General features: G+C 36.3%; 1 protein-coding gene across 2 annotated transcripts in view; it reads right to left on the bottom strand.

Annotated features, from left to right (window-relative positions):
- Positions 1-22,491, bottom strand: part of Mgtor (nuclear basket protein megator) — a 676,213-nt gene that overhangs the window by 286,746 nt on the left and 366,976 nt on the right. For both annotated transcript variants that reach the window (XM_090385135.1, XM_090385134.1), the window contains exons 31-32: positions 14,965-15,102; positions 7,347-7,531 (exon numbers count right to left, since the gene is read on the bottom strand). In XM_090385135.1, coding sequence (XP_090241261.1) covers positions 7,347-7,531; positions 14,965-15,102 — 323 coding nt within the window. The remainder of the gene's footprint in view (positions 1-7,346; positions 7,532-14,964; positions 15,103-22,491) is intronic.

The raw sequence follows: 22,491 nt of genomic DNA on the forward strand, positions 1-22,491 counted from the left end.
ACGTATGTACTGACAGACAGTTTTTAAATTCTGTAGAGTGGGATCAACTGATGATGTTATCAACAGCAAATTCTAAGTGGGAAGCATTCAAGGAATTAATCATGGAAGCTACTAAAGGTTTCATACCTATTAAGAAATATTGTTCAAGCCTAAATGGTTGTCGAATTAACTAATCGGAATCCAGGCAGAGAAAAAAAATGCATGGAATGCATATAAATTATCAGGCGACACAGAAGCCTATGGCAGATATAAGCTAGTCTGTAATCAAGTGATTACAGAGAAATCTTTGGCAAAGGATGCTAAGAAAAACAGCAAGGATTTCTTTGCTTATATAAACTCTAAAAGGAAGGGGATGAATCTGATTGGTCCACTTGATATCGATGGTTCAACTGTTGATGATCCTGCTCAGATAGCAAACAAACTGAATGAGTATTTTGCATCTACATTCACACACGAGGAGTTATTAAGGATTGAAAATGGCAGAAGGTTATCAAATTGTAGCAGGGTGCTTAGTGATTTTGTAATAACTAAGTGCAAAGTGGAAGAGAAATTGTTGAAGTTAAACATAAGAAAGGTACCTGGGGTGGATGGGATATATCCAGTCATATTAAAGGAGGTGGCAAAGGAAGTAAGCAAACCCTTAGCCATAATTATGAGAGCATTCTTGGACATGGGGGAGGTCCCCACGGACTGGAGATGTGCAAATATATCCCCAATTTACAAAGGGGAACTGAAGGGTAACACAAGTAATTACAGACCAGTTAGTTTAACTTCTGTTCTGGGTAAAATAATAGAGTCACTGGTTAAAGATACATTGCAGGATCATCTAGACAAGACTGCAGCAATAATTCAGACTCAGCATGGTTTGTTAGGGGAAAGTCTAGTCTGACAAATTTGACTGGATATTATGATGTGGTTACAAAGGAACTGGATGCAAAAAATAATTTTGATATCATATACTTGGATTTGAGGAAGGCTTTTGACACTGTTGTGCATGGAAGACTACTGCACAAATTGGAGCAGAATGGTATTAAGGGTAAGTTGCTACAAAGGATAAAAGGATGGTTTAGTGGGAGATGACAGAGTGGTGATCAATGGCGCTGCTCTTCGTGGACTAATGTTATTAGTGGAGTCCCACAGGGTTCAGTGTTGGGTTCACTGTTGTTTTGTATATTTATCAATGATACTGATGAAGGTATATCAGGCTCAGTGTCGAAGTTTGCAGATGATACAATGGTTTGCAGGGTTGTTAATGACAGTATGCTACTACAACAGAATCTAGAAAATTTGGGCAGATGGGCTGAGAAGTGGCAACTGAAGTTTAACATTCACAAATGCAAAGTACTGTATATGGGTAGAATTACCGCCAGAGGAACGTACCAACTGTGTGGTACTACATTTAAGGTGGTAGAAAATGAAAAAGACCTGGGAGTAATTGTGCAGTCAGATATGAAGTTTTCTGAGCAATGCAGACAAGCTGCCAGTGCAGGTCATGGGGTTTTGTCAATGATATACAGGAATTTTGCTAGCAGGGAAAAGGAGGCGATTGTCTCTCTGTATAAGGCAATGGTCAGGCCAGGCCTTGAGTACTGCGTAAGGTCTGGAGACCTCATTTTAGGAAAGATGTAGATTTGATTGAGCATGTACAGAGAAGGGCAAGATTGGTGAGGGGAATGAAGGGATCCTCTTACCAAGAGAGGCTTAAGTTCGGCAAATTGCAGTGGCTAGAGACTAGGCACCTGCGAGGTGATCTGATTGAGGTGTATAAAGCTTTGAATCGGTTCAGCACGCTGAATTCTGATGGGATTCTTCCGCTTGTTCAGATTACAAACCTAAGGGGCATAAATTCAAATTGAGGAAAGACAGAGGTAGAATAGTTGTGCGGAAATTTGCCTTTAGCCAGCGGGTGGTTAATTGCTGGAACAAACTTCCATCTGTTGTTGTGGAAATTGATAGATTAAATAAATTTAAGTAGGAACTGGACAAACATTCAGAGGGAATGGTTGTTTGATTTTTTTTTTTTTTTTTTTGCTGATGCTGCATAAGTTAAACTAACAGGTCTGTAATTACCTGTGTATGATCCTATGATCCTCCTTTGTGGATTGGGGTCACATTTGGGCATCTCCAGTCCAAGGAGATGGGCAAATGTGACCTCAATCCACATTTGATCATCTTCAGTCCATGGGTACCTCCCCTGAGTCCAATAAAGCTCTCATAATTATGGCTAAGGGTTTGCTTACTTCCTTTGCCACCTTCTTTAATAACTGGATAGATTCCCTCCACCCCAGGTGCCTTTCTTATGTTTATCTTTAACAATTTCTCCTCCACTTTACTCTCAGTTATTACAAGATTCTCCAGCTTACTGGCAGAGTTTAATACACCTCTGGCATTCCCCTCCCTGAATATACAACATGTGTGAATGTAGATGCAAAATATTCATTTAGTTTGTTAGCTACCTGAGCAGGATCATCAACAGTTGAACCATCAATATTAAGTGGAACAATCTGATTCAACCCCTCCTTTCTAGAGTTTACATAAGTAAAGAAATCTGATGTTTTTCTTTGCATCCTTTGCCAAAGATTTCTCGAAATTTATTAAAATTTTATTTTATATGTATCCCATGCATTTTTCTTCTGTGTCACATGTCTAATTAGTTCATCTGACATCCAGTTAGGCCTAAATCTTGAACAATATTTCTTAGTTGGTATGAAAAGCCTAGTAGCTTCCAAGATTAATTCTTTGAACGTTTCCCATTTTGAATTTGCTGTTGGTAACATCATCAGTTGGTTCCACTATATAGAATTTAAATACTGTCTCAGACCACCGTAGTCGCCTTACAAAAGCAAAAACTCTTCCCTTTACCTTTGATGGCAGTTACCTCTTTGAGTAAATCCCACTTCAGCACACTGTGATCTGCAAAAAAAAAGGTTCCTTTTTTTTTGCAGATTCTTAAGAACAAATAAGCAGTAAATTTTGTCTGTGACTGAGGAATCTGGCAAGCAAAACCAGATTTTTAGGATGTGCATGGCAAATAAATAATATCCTGGTTCCAGGTGTTTGATTGGTATCTCTTCACCACATTGCAATTTTGCATTCAGCAGGCTTACAAATATAAGACTCCACTGGAAGCTTTTAATATATGGTTAACACTTTATGTATAATGCAATTTTTCACCAGATAATAAGCTTGCAAAAGGACAGAAAACCAGGTAACTTGTTTAATTTTGCTTTAATTAAGCAATAGTTATTAGGCTTACAGAAAAAATTTACAATAATTACAATGAATAAAACTTCTGCAGCATTACTTGTAAAAAAATTGATGCTATATTAATAAAAGAGTTACACAACAGTTTTTTTAATATTTATAAGCTAGTAAATACTAAGCCTAATGTTATCACTAAGAAATTACTAGCCGTATGTTAAAGAACTTCAACAGCTGATTCACTTTAGTGATAAGATGGATACTTTTATCATTTTCTTAAGATGGATAATTTTATCACTTTCTTAAAAACACAGTTACTCTAAATTACCTAACAGGAAATTGGAACCTTGTTAAAAATTATCAATAATTTGAACACCTCCAGAATTATTTTTAGCTATATCCCAGTTATGGAGATGGTTAAAGATTTAGATCATAAAGCATTAATGTTAAAGCATTAATTAGGCACAATAATACTTCATGATTTTAAGAATATATGTACTGGCATCTTTCTTGACAGCCTAAGATCAGTTTTCAATAAATTTTATCTGGAATACAGGCGAAAGTTAAATTTGTGGTAAAAAATAATGGGAGGATGTTATTGATCTTCGCTTAGTTAAAAATTATATTTCTGATGGTACTGATAATTCTAATAAAAGATTAAGCAACACCACATTCCACATAAATTTTTAAAAGCAAAAAAAAAAAAAAAAAAAACACACCTTAGTTTATTGAAACAAGGGTCGAAAGAAAATTTTTCAGAAAACATGTCCATGTGGTACAACAGGCTAGATCCAGAATACCACACAAATACTGATAATATCCACAAGGATTTTGAAACGTTATCAAATTGGCCTCTAAATGGTTGAGTTTTTGGAATGGTTTCTGTAAAAGTTTCTTTCCAGCTTTGTTTCAATAAACTCAATCATTTTTGGCCTTTAAAAATTTACATGGAGTGCAGTATTGTTTAATATTTTATTAGAATTAGTTAACTCCCAAGAAATTAGGTTTCCACCTAATGCTTTCTCCCAAGAGTTAGGTTTCCACTAAGGATTGGTTACCATATATCTGATTAATGTATACATCTGATGATATGTACATTCAAAACTGACACTCTATGTATGTATATATATCTACAGTTACAGTTTCATATCTTCACACTATGATGATCATCCTGGACATTAAGAGAAAAATTATTTATAAGATTATAAACTAAACGTGCCTTAAAAATCCAAAAGTGAAACTAAAAGGTTTTGGTTTCACTTTTGGAATTTTTTTTGGCAGTCATATGGGAAATTAAAACCACTTTTGGTGTATCATAATTATAATCCAGGGGCTTTCAAAAGTGTTTCAACACCTTGATTGCCATTGATTTGGAAATTGAATAAGAAAGTATGGGCTACTGTAACATTTTTTCAAGGTTACTTTCTGCACTATTTTGTGTCAGACGTGAAAAAATATTTATTTGAAAAAAGAGCATGGCATTTTAAGGCGATTTAATCCTTGGCAATGTTCCTGGTCACCCATATCACCTTCTTCAAGTTAAAGTAATATTCCTTGTCCCAAACACCACTTCTTTACTCCAGCCAATGTATCAATGAGCCAGTTTCACTTTTAAGCAGTATTGTTTGAGAACTATTACTCATGCTATTGCTTCCACCAAGAAGGAAGTAATGACTCTGATGCAGTTTTTAAAGGGGCAACATCCTTATAACAGTAAAAATCATTACTACAAGCTGGAAAGATACCAAGCAATCCACCATGATGGGTTATTGTAGAAAGCTCTGTCCATGACTATTATTTCCAAGAAATCACAAGAAAAAAAAAGTCACAGACAAAATTTTAGACATGTTGGAACACCTTAACCCTGGAAATGGATACTGAAGCTGTGAATGAATTGCTGCAGTCTCACAGAGAAAACATCATGACACGAATGGACTGAGTTGTAGACACAAATTAAAACTGAAGAAAGAGATGATGATGAAATCTCCAAAATTCTTCAAAGAGCCTGACCTCAAACATTTAAGAGAATCATGATGAAGCCAAAAGAGACAGTAGGAGTTGTAGAAGATTGTTAACCCAATGGTGAAACAAGCAGTAATGCTGTCAGAGGCTTGTGATGATGTAACTGTTTTATGTGACATTCTTTAAGATGAAACGAAGGAAACTTGACAGCCTTCTCTGAAGGAATTAATCAACCAGAATTAGTTTATCAAGTATATACAATAATTGAATGTATTCATATTTCATTTTATAAAAAAGATGAAATTACTGACAAATGTTGGGATACATGAATTAGAAGAGTTTAATAATCACATGAATTAAATGAGTTTAATAAACACTAGTTAGATTAACCAAATGTACAGTTAATGTGCATTTGGTTAGTGTATGGTTTTTCAAAAATTCATTATGTACATTAACTGAGTGTTACATGAACCAGAGATTTTCAAAAGCATATATATGGACCTTTTTATACACAAAGAAAGCAATATTATTAATATAAAAGTGCATGACAGAAGAAAGTCCCTCAGTTTTTAGATGATTTGTTTATCCCATTGGCATTCAAATATGTCAATGAGAATGTACAGTATTATCATAGTCTCTCTCTCTCTCTCTCTCTCTCTCTCGACAATTTCAATTTCCCTACATTAAAGTCCATGAATGATCTGATTTATTTGATTTTTTTAAGGTGCATTGAAAAGTCAGACTATTACACACTAAGCCAAAATGTCCACAAACCATTCTGAAACAGCATAGCATGAGGCATTATTCTTTTGAAACAATCATGAATCTGCACAAAAGAATTTTCCAAAATGTTAAAGTAAGTATCAGCTCGTGGCTCTGCACATAACTACCAAAGATCCTAGGCCATACCATATCAAACAACTAAATGGTGTAACCCCCACCTAATCCAGACTTTATTCTCAGCACAGTGCACTCCATCAGCAGATATTCTCCCATCATCCATGCTTTGCCCATCTAGTTGGAATAGGGTATATTGGGATTATCATTTTGTATAACCAAGTTCCACTGCTCTATTGCTAAATTATGGTGTTTGCTGCATCATGCAAAGTGAGACTGTTGTTTGGGTTGGTGATGTTTATTTGGGTTATGTGCTGTCACTGTCCTGTGAAAACAAATGCTGTAGAGCTCTGTAGATAGTGTGTACTCTCTTGGTACAGACTTAAACCCATTTGCTGTACCACCCCTCCAGGTGCCTTCTGATCACATGGAGAGAGCTTTCACGGCATCCCTGTGCACTGCTGGATGGTAGTGCTGCTAGTATCATTAGGCTTCCATTTTTTGATAACCACCAATGGTTATTTTAGATGACACAGCATGTTGGCATTTGCGAGAATTGACAAGCCAGTAATGTGAAATATCACAATAATGTCCATCTCAAAACCGGTCAGCTGTGTTTTACATAGATAATAAGCCTTTCTTATATACTGGTATGAGTCAGTTATTTATCTGGGAATGTTGAATGGATTGCAAAAAATGGGAATGGTGGAGGGGGGAATCAAGATTTTCTTTGAATAGTACTGTACATTGCAGCATGTATGACAAGGAGCTGCATTGAATGTCAACCAATAAGAGAATTTCTTATAAACAAGTGCAAGAAACAATGGCGAGGAACACTGCAAGAAATTAAACATGAGACATAGAATTAACACATAACTAAAGTGAACAGAGTGCAAACCAGAGGGCAATACAACACACATTCACAAAGCATTGGTAATAAACATATGCTAAGAATGTAATACATTTGGACCCCCCCCCCCACCTGGTGGGGACATGCAATTATTTGCATGCTTTTCTAAAGGTAATATTAAATATGGAATTATGTGAAGTAGTATGAGAACTGAAATGTCCACTTACATACATAACCTAAAGGATAGCATCAAATGTAATATCCACACTACACAGAACAATAATTAACCTCTGTGTATTATGGATTTTCAAATTCAGAATTAATAGCATCAGTATTTATGATCTTATGCAAATTTTGTACCATCTGGTTCTGATTTCTGGATGTTCAAAATTTTCCAATCAACAAAGATCCCCTCACAAAATATGATATTTTTATTGTCAAGTAATTAAAATTTTTGCATAAAATTTGCATATTAACCCATTAAAAATACACTCACCTTAGCATTTTGTATTCCTCTGGCTCTAATTTATGGGACTGTTCAAGGAGCTGATTTGTTCGAGTTTGCCATCGTTTTAATTCCCCACGCAGTGCTATTGTTTCTGCATTCATTACATCAATTTGGGAGCTCAATTCAAGATTGGTGCTTTGCATTGGTGAAACTTCTTTTTCCAATTCAGATAGCTATTAGTAGAAGGAATCAATATTCAACTGATATACTCTGAAAATAATCTTATGTATTATTTTCAGATGTAATTAATCTTATGTAATTAATTGATATTAGATTAAAAATTAATATTTTTATATCAAATCAAACTACTCTTAAGGCTTTAAAATAACAATTAAAACTGATAATACAGATCCATGAAATAACTGACACCTTTTAATAGTAAACACTATTTTAATTAAAACACAAACTTACATTATATCAAAAAGTTTTTCCCCCTGACCTTCTGCATATTCTATGAACATTGTTTTATTGACTGCATTGCTTGTTTATCTAGTAATATACACTAGAAGTTTCATTTCTTTAACTCTTATGTTTCTTTTGAATTCGTGACAGTGTCATCATGGATAAAGCTGAATTTCGCCCTATTATCAAATTCCTGATTTTGCAAAGAAAACATCCAAGGACTACTGATGAAGTGATGTCTACAGTGTATACTTAACTGATTGTGTTTGATAGAGAGATCCTGACCTATGCCCCCCCCCAATGTGGGGGGAGCACAGGTCAGGATTACAACAAGAGTGGCAAATGAAATTTAACATTGAAAAATACAAAGTGTTGCATACGGGTATCAGTAACCCCAGAGAAATGTACCAATTGTGTGGTACTACACTCAGGATAATAGAGAATGAAAAAGATCTGGGTGTAATTGTGGAGTCAGATTTGAAGTTTTCTGATCAATGCAGACAGGCTGCCAGAGCAGGTCATGGGGTATTGTCAAATTAATATACAGGAATTTTGCTAGCACGGAAAATCAGGTGATTATCCCCTTGTATAAGGCAATGGTCAGGCAATTTGCCTTGGATACTGCATACAGGTCTGGAGGCCTCATTTTAGGAGGGTTGTAGATTTGCTAAATGAATACAGAGAAAGGCAACAAGACTGGTGAGGGGAACAAAAGGTGCTCTTACCAATAAAGGTTTGCTTAAGTGCCGCAAATTGCAGCATCTGGAGACTAGGCACCTGGGAGATGATCTGATTGAGGTGTATAAGACCTTGATGGTTTGAGCAGGCTCAATGCTGATGGGATTCTTCCTCTTGCTCAGATTACAAACCTGAGGGGGACATAAACTCAGATTGTGGAAAGACAATTGTAGAATATGTGTGGAAATTTGCCTTTAGCCTGAGAGTAATTGATTGCTGGAACAAACTTCCATCTGCTGTTGTGGAAGTTGATAGCTTAAATACATTCAAGGAAGAAGTGGACACTTTAAGTGAATGGAAGGGTGAAATCGGATTTTTTATTTATTTATTTATTTTTTTTTTTTGTTGGCTGATGCTGATGATATATAAGCTTGCTTTCTTGCATCATATGCCTCTGTTGATGCTAAAAGTACAGAGACGGGCAACAAGGTTGGTATGGAGAACAAAGAGATGTCTTATTGAGTTCTGCAAATTTCAGTGTCTGGAATTTCACTATGCACTTGCAAGGTGACTTGATTCATTTCTAGTCTTAGGCAAGGATTTGAATGGATGGAGCAAACTCAGTGCTGATGGGATTCTTCCTCTTGCTCAGACTACAAAAATGAGGGGGGAACAAATTCAAACTAAGGAAGGTTGCAGAATAGATGTGTGGAAGTTTGCCTTTAGCCAGTGGTTGGCTGATTGCTAAACTTCTATCTGATGTCGAAATTGATAGGTTAAAAAAAATCAATGAAGAACTAATCAAACTATTGAAGGGAATGAGTACATGAAATGGGAGGTGCCATGTTTCTTTGGGTTTTTTTTTTTGGCTGTATAATAATAATAATAAATTATCTGTTTATATGCCAGGACGACCAAACGGTCAGAGGAGTTCACAAGATAGACAGAATACAAGAAATAGCACCGTATTCAGCAGTCAGGGGCTTGAACCCCGGTTACTCAAGGCACGTGTATCCCGCACACCTGACCACTAGGCTACGGCGGCCTCTAAACTTGCTTTCTTGCATCATTTGACACTACTAATGTTCTAAATATTCTGTTCATGTGTAGCATAATAATTTCTCTTCAAGTCTTTCAATCATTTTGAAATTGTTTACTTAATAATATGAATATTAGATGATTGGCTATCTGTTTAGGTCAATGTTAAAGTTATCCTGTAGTGGGCCAATATGATTTAGACTCCTTCTTACAGTGTACACATATATAGACTGAGTGATCTCTAAATTATGACCACCCATATGAAAACTGAATGAGACCTGTTGACCACAAGACGTACGAGAGTGCACAGTTAGTCGACCTATGTAGCATAGATAAGGTATCAGTGGGTGTCGGTACTAAAATTCCGAGCGTGATGGGTAAAAGGAAGGATTTATAGGACTTTAATAAAGGATAGATTGTGGGTGCTCGATAAGCTGAGCCTCGATTTCATTTCCCAAATGGCTGAAATGGTGGGTCATAGAGAGCCGCTGTTGTTAGAGTGCACCAGGACTGGTGTCAAAATGGTCAAACAATGACCCAACAGCAAAACTGCAAAGGTCAGCGAAAGGTTGATTTTAGAGGTGAGTGCTGGGTCCGACGACTTGCACAGGCGAACAGGCACAGCATGGTTTAAGAGTTGACTACCCAATACAACATCATGGGCAAACCTGGAACAATATCTGGCATGACCATGCATTGCACGCTCGCACGCATGGGCTATACCAGCAGATGACCCCTATGGCATCCTCTACTAACCAAGGTTCATCAGTGTAAAAGACTCGTCAGGTACAAAGAGCATGCAAGTTGGACGTTAGAAGACTGGAAGAAGGTGTGCTGGTCAAATGAGTCATGTTATTTAATCCACACAGTGGAAGATCGTGTATGGATTTGGCGTCAACAACACGAGGCCCTTGATCCATCATGTATCATATCAAAAGTGCATGCTGGTGGAGGCAGTTGTATGGTGTCGGACATGTTTTACTGGCAGGATCTTGGACCCCTGGTGCATGTGAAACAACGTATCAGTGGTCAACACTATCGTCAACTGCTTGCTGACTTACCCCGCTATGTTACACTTTTTCCCAAATGGCGATGGTGTCTTCCAAGATGACAATGGGCCGAGCCATCGAGCCATCACTTGATGTGTAGGAATGGCTTGAGGAACATAGTTCTGACTTCCAGCATATCGACTGGCCTCGGAACCCCCCCCAATCAATCCCACAGAGAACTTGTGGGACACTATGGAAAGGCATATCAGGCACCTGGATATACCAATCACCTCCATACCTGCATTGCTGACCGCATTACACACAGCTTGGTTGGCTGTGTGTAATACTGCCCAAACGTTTACGACATCTTGTTGAATCAATGCCACATTGGATAGCTGCTGTACTGAGGGCAAAAGGAGGACCTACGAAGTATTAGGTAGGTAGTCATAATTCAGTGATCACTCAGTGTATGTTAAGAAGCCTTTTTTATTACTCACAGCACTCTTTGTTAAAGTCTTTTCACAGTAATTCCATGGCACATTTAATTTCCTAAGTAAACTTATTATAGCTAATACATATAGTCACAGTATTCGATATCACCTTATAATTTAAAATTATACATATAACTCTTTTCATTTGACATCTAACTTCCTGAGAAATTTACTACAAGCTAATTTGTACGTCTCATAGTATTCAGCTGCTGACATAATACCATTAAACAAGATATAATTTTTCATAAGGTATGATTTTTTTTAATACTTTTTTTGCTTAATTAAGAAAATGAATTCAAAATATTACTACCACATCAAATTTTTGAAAATTTTCATTAATTTATATTAAAAACTGTTACTATTTAAGACTACCAGATGTTGGTGATCTGAAATCATTAAAAGTGTTTATTAGCTCTAGGTGATCCCTGTTAATGTGGTCATAAAAACTCACAACACATTCAGACCAGTTGGGGTATGTTATAATATAAATGGCACTAAGCTGCGAGGTGGTAAAGTACTGTGTTACAGTCTACAAAAATTAATGATTTGCATTTATTAAACAACTTGAAGTCATCCGTTTGTGCGTTTTTATAATTCGCTGTGTGCACTCTGAAATATTCCACACTGTTGTCTGCATTGAAACAATAGCACTTCAAGGAAAATTAGAAAAATGAAATGTGTGTGTCCACAATATAGAGAAGCAAAACAACCATTTTGAGAACTCCTACTGTTGTTAAACCATAACTGTTGGTTTTTCGTCTCAACTCTCAATTTTCTTCAGCAATGCTATCGGTAGTTTATTCTGATGAAATACCAATTTCTAAACCTCCTCAAAACACAAATTTTAGTGAAGATTAACAAATGAAAGTGTCTGACAAGGAAGAATATATAGCAACCCAATAGATTCAACTATATCTGATTACTGAAATGAAAGAAAATGACCTGATTGATCTCTCTAAAAGAAAAGTTGGACTCATGATTACAGGAATGAAACTTTTCACACAATCCTTTCCTGATATAAGAATTGACATACAGATATGGTAAATACAGCTAATCTATTTAACATTAGCTTTAGAAGAGGCATACGATGCAAGAAAGCAAGTTTAAGCACCATCACCCAAATAATTTTAAAAAATAAATAAATAAAAAAAACAACCTCTCATTTCAACCCTCCATTCGTTCCAAATGCCTGTTCAGCTCAGCCTTAAATTTATTTAGGGTATCAACTTCCACAACAAAAGATGGAAGTCTGCTCCACCAAACAACTACCTGCTGGCTAAAGGCAAAATTCCGCACATCTATTCTACAACTGTCTTTCCCCAATTTGAATCAATGCCCTCTCTCTCTATGTGTCTGTCAGGATAATTTAAAAAAAAATTTTTTTGGCAGGTGCGGCACAAGTCTCAGGCTTCCTTGTACCGTATGACTAATAATAATAATCTGAGCAAGAGGAAGAATCCCATCAGCATTCAGCTTGCTCAACCTATTCAAGACCTTATACACCTCAATCAGATCACCTCGCAATTTGCAGAACTCAAGCCTTTCTTGGCAAGAGCACCCCTCTGTTCCCCCCCTCACCAATCTTGTTGCCCTTCTTTGTGCTCATTCTAGCAACTCTACATCCTTCCTAAAATGAGGTCTCCAGACCTGTACACAGTACTCAAGGTGTGGCTGACCAGTGCCTTGTACAATGGGATAATAACACCTCCCTGTCCCTGCTAGCAAAATTCCTATACAGCAAGCCCCAGTTATAACGCGGTTCGCTTTACGCTGTTCTTATATTATAACCCGTATCTGACTATGACGCTCTTTTACAGATTGCATTTTTGGCATATTTAATGAAATTGTTTCATTTGATGAGTCGATAGCTTGAAAATGAATAGCAAAACAGCATTAAAACATTTCCCATACCGACTTGAGAAATTTTCCCACGATCAGTGAAATTTTCTCGCACACTTATTTAATTTCAGTACAGTGACTTGTTACATAGTTCCGAGATCAACATTTTAAAAAATGATCAAGTATATTGCTTGCAATATTTGTGTTATATACATTTATCCGAAGTCTAGTCATTACTCAGTACCGTATTAGACATTGTGTGAAATGGACAGTTTACTTTAACATTGTATCATAATTAATGCAACCAACGCAGTTACATTTTCGAAGAGTTAATAATGGCTGATAAGAATGAAAAAGCAACAACGTCTGGGTGCAGTATGAAGACTATAAATGTAAGAAAAAGACTGAATTTGAAAATTAAATTAGACTTTTTGAAGCGAATCGATTCTGGTCAAAGACAAGCGGATGTGTGCCATAATTTAGGACTTGCAAGTTTAACTATAAGACGAATTATAAAAAAAAAATAAAGAATTAATTTTAGCAGCGGGAAAGATAGCTGTTCCACTGCAAGCAACTAAGGCTAGGCCGGCTATTAGTATTGAAATGGAAAGACTAACTAATTTTATTAAAGATAATATCCAATGCAGAATTCAGTTAAGTTAAATATTATTAAAAAAAAAAGGAGAGAGAGATTCGCCAATATGATGAGCTGAAGAAAACTCACCTAAAAAAAAAAAAATGTGGAACCATTTAAAACTAGTAAGGTCTGGTTGAATAGATTTAAAATCCAGGGAGAAGCCGCAAGTGCAGAAGGAGCCAAAACTTTCAAAAAAGAACTTGTTAAAATTATTGAAGAGGGATATTATGTGTTATAACTGGAAAATGTTTTGTGAAATTTTACCTAGCAAAAGTTAAAACCATTCTGACTACTAGATTGCTTGTTGTTGTTGTTGTTGTTTTGGTTTTTAGGAGCATTAGCAACTAAGGCCATATTGCTCAGGGATATGCGGTGGTCATTACCTGACCTTTCCGCATCTTCCGTATTTGGTGGTGACGGGCTCGAACCCCGGTCTAATCAAGAAGCATGTGATATGCACTACTGCTCCTTCCCACCTGGCTATGGAGGCACCCTCTACTAGATTGCAACATGGTTTCAAAAAATTTATGATGTTTCTTGTGCAAACAGGTGAGAAAGCAAGGATTCCATTTTATTATCAAAAATTGGTTATCACTATTAGCATATATTTCTAGACAGAAGAATATTCATTCACCATCCACCAGAAGTTTACACAGAAAAGAGATTCCCCTATTCATACCAAAAGAGGCTTAATGAAAAACTTGATAAAGGCACTGGATAAAAAAAGGATGTAGTTTTAAGTGAAACAAAAATTTCATGGATGTAGTGATGCAAAGACAAAAAAGGGAATAAGTATTGGCCAACAAATCATAATATTAATGAAAGGATTCTTCTGATGATCTCCTTAATGTATGTCAAAGAGCAGCACTGAATGCCTTCAAGAAAATCTGCAAAACCTTTTTAGAAATTCAAAGATAAGCAAACTTATAAGAAGGCAACTTTCTGATCAACTCCTGAAGGTGTACAAAAAATTGGGATGTAATAGCAGCTTAAAATTCACTTTCTACATTCTCATATTATTTCCACCCAAAACTTCTGTGAGGTAAGCAATGAATGTGGTGAAAGATTTTTGGAAATTTCTTGAATGGAAAAAAAAAAGAAAACGAAGGTAAAATAGTTCAAACATCCTTGCCAACTACTGCTGAAAATGTATGAGGAAAGTTGGGGGGGGGGGGGGACAGACAAGTGGATACAATGCTCAAGACACCTTAAGCTAATAAAAATTTTTCCTATGAAAGCTTGTTAATGACTTGTTAATAAACTCGTTAATGTCAGACATGATAGCATATTTAAGGTCATATTTGCATTTAGTATTACAAAATAAATATGGATATCACACTTGATTACGAGGAAAAAAAAAAATTGGATTCAGTACCATTTATAATCATGTCATACAAATTTCTTTCCACTTAAGTTCATCACCACTTTAGCCATATATTGAATAACAACTCTTTAAATATAGAGTTGAGTAGCTTTAAGAATTATTTTTTTAAAAATTCTCTTATTCTAAATTATACATATGAAACACTTACTTTAGTCTGCAACTCTTTATGAGTACGAAACAATTCATCCTTTTCATCTCTCAAGAGGCGGTTACTTTCAGTTAAAATATTTAACATCTCGATTTTGCGTAGAAGCTCAGTATGCTGTGCTTCGCTTGCAACTAGAGCCTGCAAAAAAATTGCAAACTGTCATATCAAATAATATAAAAATCAAAAGTTTTAATATACAAACAAATATGAGTAAAAATATCATACACTTTCTATCAGCAATATTTAAATTCTAGGAATTAAGAGAATAATCTAGTTTGTACAGTGTCAAATTATTGTATTTGTTTTCCTTATTATATTTACTCAGAACTCAACAAATCTATTTCGCATGTTGCTGTGGCAACTAAGAAATCTTGCATGGTGACTAAAAATTTGCATGGTGACGTGCAGCCAGTGCATATCACCATGCATGCAAATCTACCAGCCAGTAGATTTAACTTTGCAGAAATTTTCAACAATATGAAAATAAGGTGTCAATCAGTACACTGTCAAAACATTATTTTATGTCAAATAAGATGCCTATGCGAAATCTCTTGCTGCTGGGCTGATACAATATATATGTGAAATAATGTATCAAGGTTTCTTACTTTGCTGCAGTTTTTTTTTTTTTTTTTTTTTTTTTGTTAGTTGTTGGCACATCAGCTTCTGTGGCCATAATGCACCTCCCCAGGTTTTTGCAGTACTCTGATCCAAGCCCGAGGCGGGATTCGAACCCGCGACCTTTGGGTTGCCAGGCAGGCACTTTACCCACCCGGCTAGCCCGGTCGGCACTTTGCTGCAGTAATGTGTGGACTTACAATGTCTATTGCTGAAATAGTGTTTGAGTGGTGCAAAAAGGATACAATTAGCTTTACAAAGATTTTCTGTACAGCATCCAATGGATATCAGAAGAAAATCTTTCTTCTTTGTAACACTGGGTATTTGTTTTTGAAAACTGGTTTCACAGATTAAGTCCTGCACAGTGAAGGAATAAAAACTTTACAAGATGTACTGGGAAATGTGTAAGAGGATCTCCAGGCACAGCGTATATTTATTCTGCAAGAAATGAGAAGTTGTCTGGCTCAATAGTAGCCTTAATTTGCTAAACTGTTAATGACTTTAACACAGCTGCTAACTTTTGCCTTTCAAAAAGGTGAAATTCACAATGAAATTTCCTCCTGTAAGCAAGAGGAAAACAAAAGATTTTTGTGACAAAATAGTTGGAAAAGAGGAGATTTTTTGGAACAGCAGGAGGTTTTTGTGAAGCCCACACTGCACTATAAAAAATTTAATTTCACTGACAAAATACATATTTTATATTAAAAAAGACACATATTACTGTTTACTTTCAAACAAAGTTATATAGGACTTTCTTGCCTGTATATTTCTGTTTGGATTGTCTGTTTTATATCAACTGATTATGTCTGCTTTGAAAAAGATACTGCTACAGACGTTGTACCTCTTCAGATCAGAAATGCTGAGCCAAAGTTTTGTTTATAACAATGGCACTGCTGTTCAGACTTGAATATCCAGTTCATTTCAAATGGTTCTCTAGATGTGCGGAAATTTGCCTTTAGCCAGCGGGTGGTTAACTGCCGGAACAAACTTCCATCTGTCGTTGTGTAAGTTGATAGGTTGAATAAATTTAAGGAGGAACTGGACAGGCATTTGGAGAGAATGGTGTGATTTTTTTTTTTTTTTTTTTTTGGCTGATGCTGCATAAGCTCATACACTTGCTTTCTGCATCACATGCCACTACTACCACCATTGTACATGAATTCTTTCTTCTTTCATAATAGTGTGTAACAGGTTCTCATGCATCAATCAGATGCTGAAAAGCATCTACTGCTTTATTTCTTATTTTTAAGGACACCAAGATGTACTGGAAACTTGTCCACAAAAAATTTCAAATCTGAAAATTATGCAATACCAATTGATGAAATTTGTGATACCACAGCATAAGAATATCATTTTTCATAGAAAACGTGTGCAGCATGTAGTCACATGCAGCCAGTAAGTACTTCCTCACTGAGAAAAACGACAGAACTTTCTCCTCTTTTACACTCACCATGATCTTGCCAGTAGAAATGCCAATGACTTAACTCAGAATCATTCATCTGGGTTAGTCTGTTATGATAATCAATTTCCAAAATGGAAGTGGAAGATATGAAAACTGTTGTTAAAATAAATTTCCATATAACATTCTTCAATCCATTCCAGAGTAATGATCGCAATACATGAATGTCAGGTATGTTGGATTGAAGAGTTATGTTCTGATTTTCAAATGTTGCAGATTTAAAAGAAACATGCTTTATTACTTTATTCAACCCAGAAGAACATGAACAGACATTCTGCACTAGTGAGGATAATCCAGCTAGCATTATCAGCTAACTTTACCTGTTTAAGAATGCTTTGATCAGAATTTATTTTTATTGGGGAATTCATTAATTTGGTTTCATTAAAAATGTTTTTTGGATTGTGAACTGGATTTGGATATGAGTCAGTTGCCCTCACAATCATGTGTTGTACTTTTAAATTTGTTAACAGTAAATAGTGCCCATATGGCTTTTCTCAACACTTCTGTTTTTTTTTAAACAGAGATGTTAAAGGCAGTCACTGATCTAGTTGCACATTTAACCCATGACAGCCAAAATGCCCACACATGCTTCAATTTTTTTTTTTTTTTTACTTAATGGCATGCACTGGTTAAAACTGTTTAAATCTATTTTCCCTTTTATTTAGATAGTAGCAGCAAATGTCAGCAAATATTCATCTACCTTCACAATAAAGTATGCATCTCTCTTTTCAGCACACAGATTAATAAGATGACAATGATAGCCTATTACAACCATATCCATTATCTTCTCTTTTAATACCCTTGCTAAATCAGATTTTAGGCCAATCACGACAGCCTGACATTACCAACAAAAGTTGCAGACAGCTTTTTGAAGAGCTCCTGTCTGCTTCCATGTTGTTCAGAAGGCACCCAATGTTGTAACCTGTACATTCACCATCAAATGCTGACAACAAGAAGCTGTTTTCAATTTGATGATTTTTTTTTTTTTTCTTTGTGTGTATGTATATACAAATATATATATATATATATATATTTAAATAATGGCTTAAAGTTTAACATAATAAAATGATTTATTGGATATATATATATATAAATAAAGTATAGAAAATTGACTTGATATATATTATTATGTTTATTAATTGTTTTATTTTTACTTTTGCTTTGACTAATGATCATCCTTTACTAGGTTTCACCTCGTGGACCAGTTATGGCTATTATAGGGTTAAGTAATTACCAGCTTATCCTATATGAAATATATTTTACTAATTGTACTTAAACTATACAAAAAAAAAAAAATAAAAAATAATATATAAATATATATATATATTAAAGCTACCACAATGGAGTATAGCTTGGAGCCACTTTAATCTGCAGCAATCAAAAATGGTTTACTTTTGAGAACCACCACAACCTCTTCTTTCCCCTCCATGCAATTTCACTAATAGTGACTGTTGATTTTGTTTTTCCCTAACATGCTTTTTTTTTTCAATTTCATCAAAACATGCTCCTTAACAATGTGCCTGCATAATCAGCACAACTCAGAGATTGTTATTACAAAAGAGGCAGATAAACATTCAGCACCCATGACATCATTGTCACACTGAAATGCAATCTATTTTCACATTTCTTTCCATGCTCTAGACATTGCTCCCTATGCTTTCTATTTGAAAATGATTACATCACATTTCCTAACACTTGAAATTAAAAAATTGCATCTACATACACTACATAAGGTAAACATGGTAACTTTTTTCAGATTTTACAAGACAGAGAAAATCTTGTACATATACTCAGCAATCACTCAACTGTGGCCCTTCTCATTTGTAATGGGCTATACCACTTAACTCACAGTATAAAAAAAAAAAAACAGAAAAAAAACAGCTTTGTATGCTACAGCAGTGGTAAATTGTATCTGGCAGTGCAAGTCAAAGAGATAAAATAGCATTTATGGGATATAGTAAAGATATCATGGTGTTTCAAAAGATCATGATTGTGGAAGCTTGTGTGTCAGGAGCATTCATATCAGAACGGGCATGTTTTGTTGGTTGCTCAAGGCCCACTATGGTTAAGGTGTACAAAGAATGGTGTTGAATGTCAAACTGGGTAAAACTGCCTTCTACCAAAAGAACTGTAAAGGAATACACAATGTGAATGTTCAGTGAGCGAAGGGTGCAGGGTGTTGTACAGGCTGAACGACAAATCACTATATGACAGTTGACATCACAATACAATATGGAGAATGCAAGAACAATATAATAATAAAAAACTCAGTGCAAGAGTGGTTTGAATAACACATTGAAAATATATCATCCATCTTAACTGGCCTCCAAATATGCCTGACCTCAATCGAATTGTGGAATGTTCTGGAATGCCAACAGAGGCAAATAGAATTAGTTGAAGCACATGATGCAAAGCAAACTTGTGCAGCATCAGCCAAAAAAAAAAAAAAAAAAAAAAAAAACCCTTCCCATTTCACCCATCCAGTCACTCCAAATGTTTGTCTAGTTCAGCCTTAAATTTGTTTAAGCTATCAACTTCCACAACAACAGATGGAAGTCTGTTCCAGCAATGAACTACTCGCTGGCTAAAGGCAAATTTCAGCACATCTATTCTACAACTGTCTTTCCTCAATTTGAATTTATGTCCCCTCAGTTTCTTCAGCTGAGCAAACGGAAGTATCCCATCAGCATTGAGCCTGCACAAACCATTCAACGCCTTAGAGACCTCAAACAGATCACCTCACAGGTGCCCAGTCTCCAGATGCTGCAACTTGCAGAAAGTAAGCCTTTCTTGGTAAGCACACCCCTTTGTTCCTCTCACCAATCTTGTTGTGCTTCTCTGTACTTGTTCTAACAACTCTACATCCTTCTTAAAATGCTTCCAGATGTGTATACATTACTCAAGGTGTGGCCTGACCATTGCCTTATACAAAGGGATAATCACCTCCTTGTCACCGCTGGAAAATTCTTATATATCATTGACAAAACTCCATAACCTGCTCTGCCAGCCCATCTGCATTGCTCAGAGAACTTCATATCAGACTGCACAATTACCCCCCAGGTCTTTTTTTTTCATTCTCCACATCCCTAGGTGTAGTAGCACACAGCTGGTACATTTCTCCTGGGTTACCGCTACCCATATGGAGTATCTTTGCATTTGTCAATGTTAAACTTCAGTTGCCACTTCTCAGCCCATCTGCCTGACTTTTTTTAGTTCTTGTTGCAGTAGCATGCTGTCTTTACTGTCATTCACAACCGTTCCAGCCTTTGTATCATCTTCAAACTTGGACATTACGCCTGATATACCTTCATCGATATCATTGATAAATACACAAAACAACAATGGGACCAGCACTGAACTCTGGGGGACTCCGCTAATAACATTGGTCCATGTAGAGCAGTGTCCATTTATTCCCACTCTCTGCCATCTCCCACTCAACCATCCCTTTTCCATTGCAGTAACTTGCCCTTAATGCCATACCTCTCCAATTTGTACAGTAGTCTTCCATGTGCAACAGTATCAAAAGCTTTCCTGAAATCCAAGTATATGATATCAAAATTATTTTTTGCATCCAGTTCCTTTGTGACTACATAGTAGTATCCAATCAAATAGGCAGACAAGACAGCAGTAATAGTACGGGTTTGTAAAGGGGACTTTACAAACCCATGCTATGTCTGAACTATTACTGCTGTCTTGTCTAGGTGATCCTGTTTCACCTCCTTAACCAGTGACTCCATTATTTTCCCTGGAACAGAAGTTAAACTAACAGGTCCATAATTATTTGTGTCACCCTTTGAATCACCTTTGTGAAATGGGGATACATTTGCACATCTCCAGTCCACGAGGACCTCCTCTGACTCTAAGGAGCTCTCATGATTATGGATAAGGGGTTTGCTTACTTCCCTTGCTGCCTCCTTCATTATAACTGGATAGATTCCAATTGCCCCAGGTGCCTTTTTTTATGTTTAACTTCAACAATTTCTCCACCACTTTGCTCTCAGTTATTACAGTATCACTTATCTCCCTGTTTGGATAAACTTCTGGCATTCCCCTCCTTGAATAACTCCTTATGTGTGAATGTAGATGCAAAATGCTCATTCAGTTTATCAGCTACTTGAGCAGGATCATCAATAGTCAAACCATCTATGTTAAGTGGACCAATCTGATTCATCCCCTTCCTTCTAGGGTTTACACAAGTAAAGAACTCTGTTTTTCTTTGCATCTTTTGCCAAAGATTTCTCATAATCTGCATCTGCCATAGGCTTCTGTGTTGCCTGATGTTTTATATGCATCCCATGCATTTTTCTTTTCTGCCACGGGCCTCATTAATTCATCCGTCTTCCATTTAGGCCTGAACCTTGAACAGTATTTCTTAGTTGGTATGAAAAGCCTAGTAGCCTCCAAGATTAAGTCCCTGAAGGCTTCCCATTTAGAATTTACCATTGGTAACATCATCAGTTGATCCCACTGTATAGAATTTAAAAACTGTCTGAGACCACAGTAGTCACCTTTACAAAAACCCTTCCCTTTACCTTTGATGGTAGTTACACCTTTAAGTAAATCCCCCATCAGCACACTGTGATTACTGCCACCTCGTGGTTCCTTTATCTGCAAATTCTTAATGCCCGAATAATCACTGCTGATAATCAGATCAAGGGTATTACTTCCTCTGGTTGCCTCTCGAACATGTTGCTGTAGAAAACGATCCTATAATAAATCCACAAAAGTCTTGCGAGCGTGCCAGTGACCAACCCACAAGTTCCAGTCAATATCTGAAAAGTTAAAATCCCCCATTACAAGACCTTCTGATTTATTGGCCCATTTTATGTTTATTGTACTCATCAGAGTCATTAATCCTATAACATACTCCTACTCTCATTTTCCCTTTCCCAGTATTTATGTTACACCAAACAGACTTAACATTGCACTGTCCACCCATGTCAACTGGATGCACTTCCTTAGATTTTATGTTTCTTTACTAACTGCATAACCCTCCTTCCTTCCTACCCTGCCTGTCCTTTCTGTACACATTGTATTCTCCCAAATTCTAATTCTGCACTGCTTATATCTGTGTGCCACCATGTCTCTGATATCCCAACAATATCTGCCTTTGATGACTTCATCAGCACTTCAAATTCATCAATTTTATTTACTATACTTCTAGCATTAGTGTACATGCATTTTCTTACTCGCAGTTACCCTTACACAGCCCATGTATTTACTTGTTCCATGATGACTCCCAGCAGCTCTTGAAGTTCCCAGCAACTTGCTCTCTAGGTTGCTGCTCATTACAATAGTAGCAGTGCAAGAATCATGGGCCCCCCCAATCAGCAGTTTTCTGATCCACCTAACACTGCCTCTATAGCACAGACATGCAACTATCATCTATTCCAACACCGTGGAAAGCCTTGCGGACAGCATGGCTGCAGATCCCTACAGACATTTTCGGATAT

This window comes from Mastigoproctus giganteus, chromosome 11 (assembly GCF_048544385.1).
Source record: "Mastigoproctus giganteus isolate SK-2022 chromosome 11, ASM4854438v1, whole genome shotgun sequence".
Lineage (NCBI taxonomy): Eukaryota > Metazoa > Arthropoda > Arachnida > Uropygi > Thelyphonidae > Mastigoproctus > Mastigoproctus giganteus.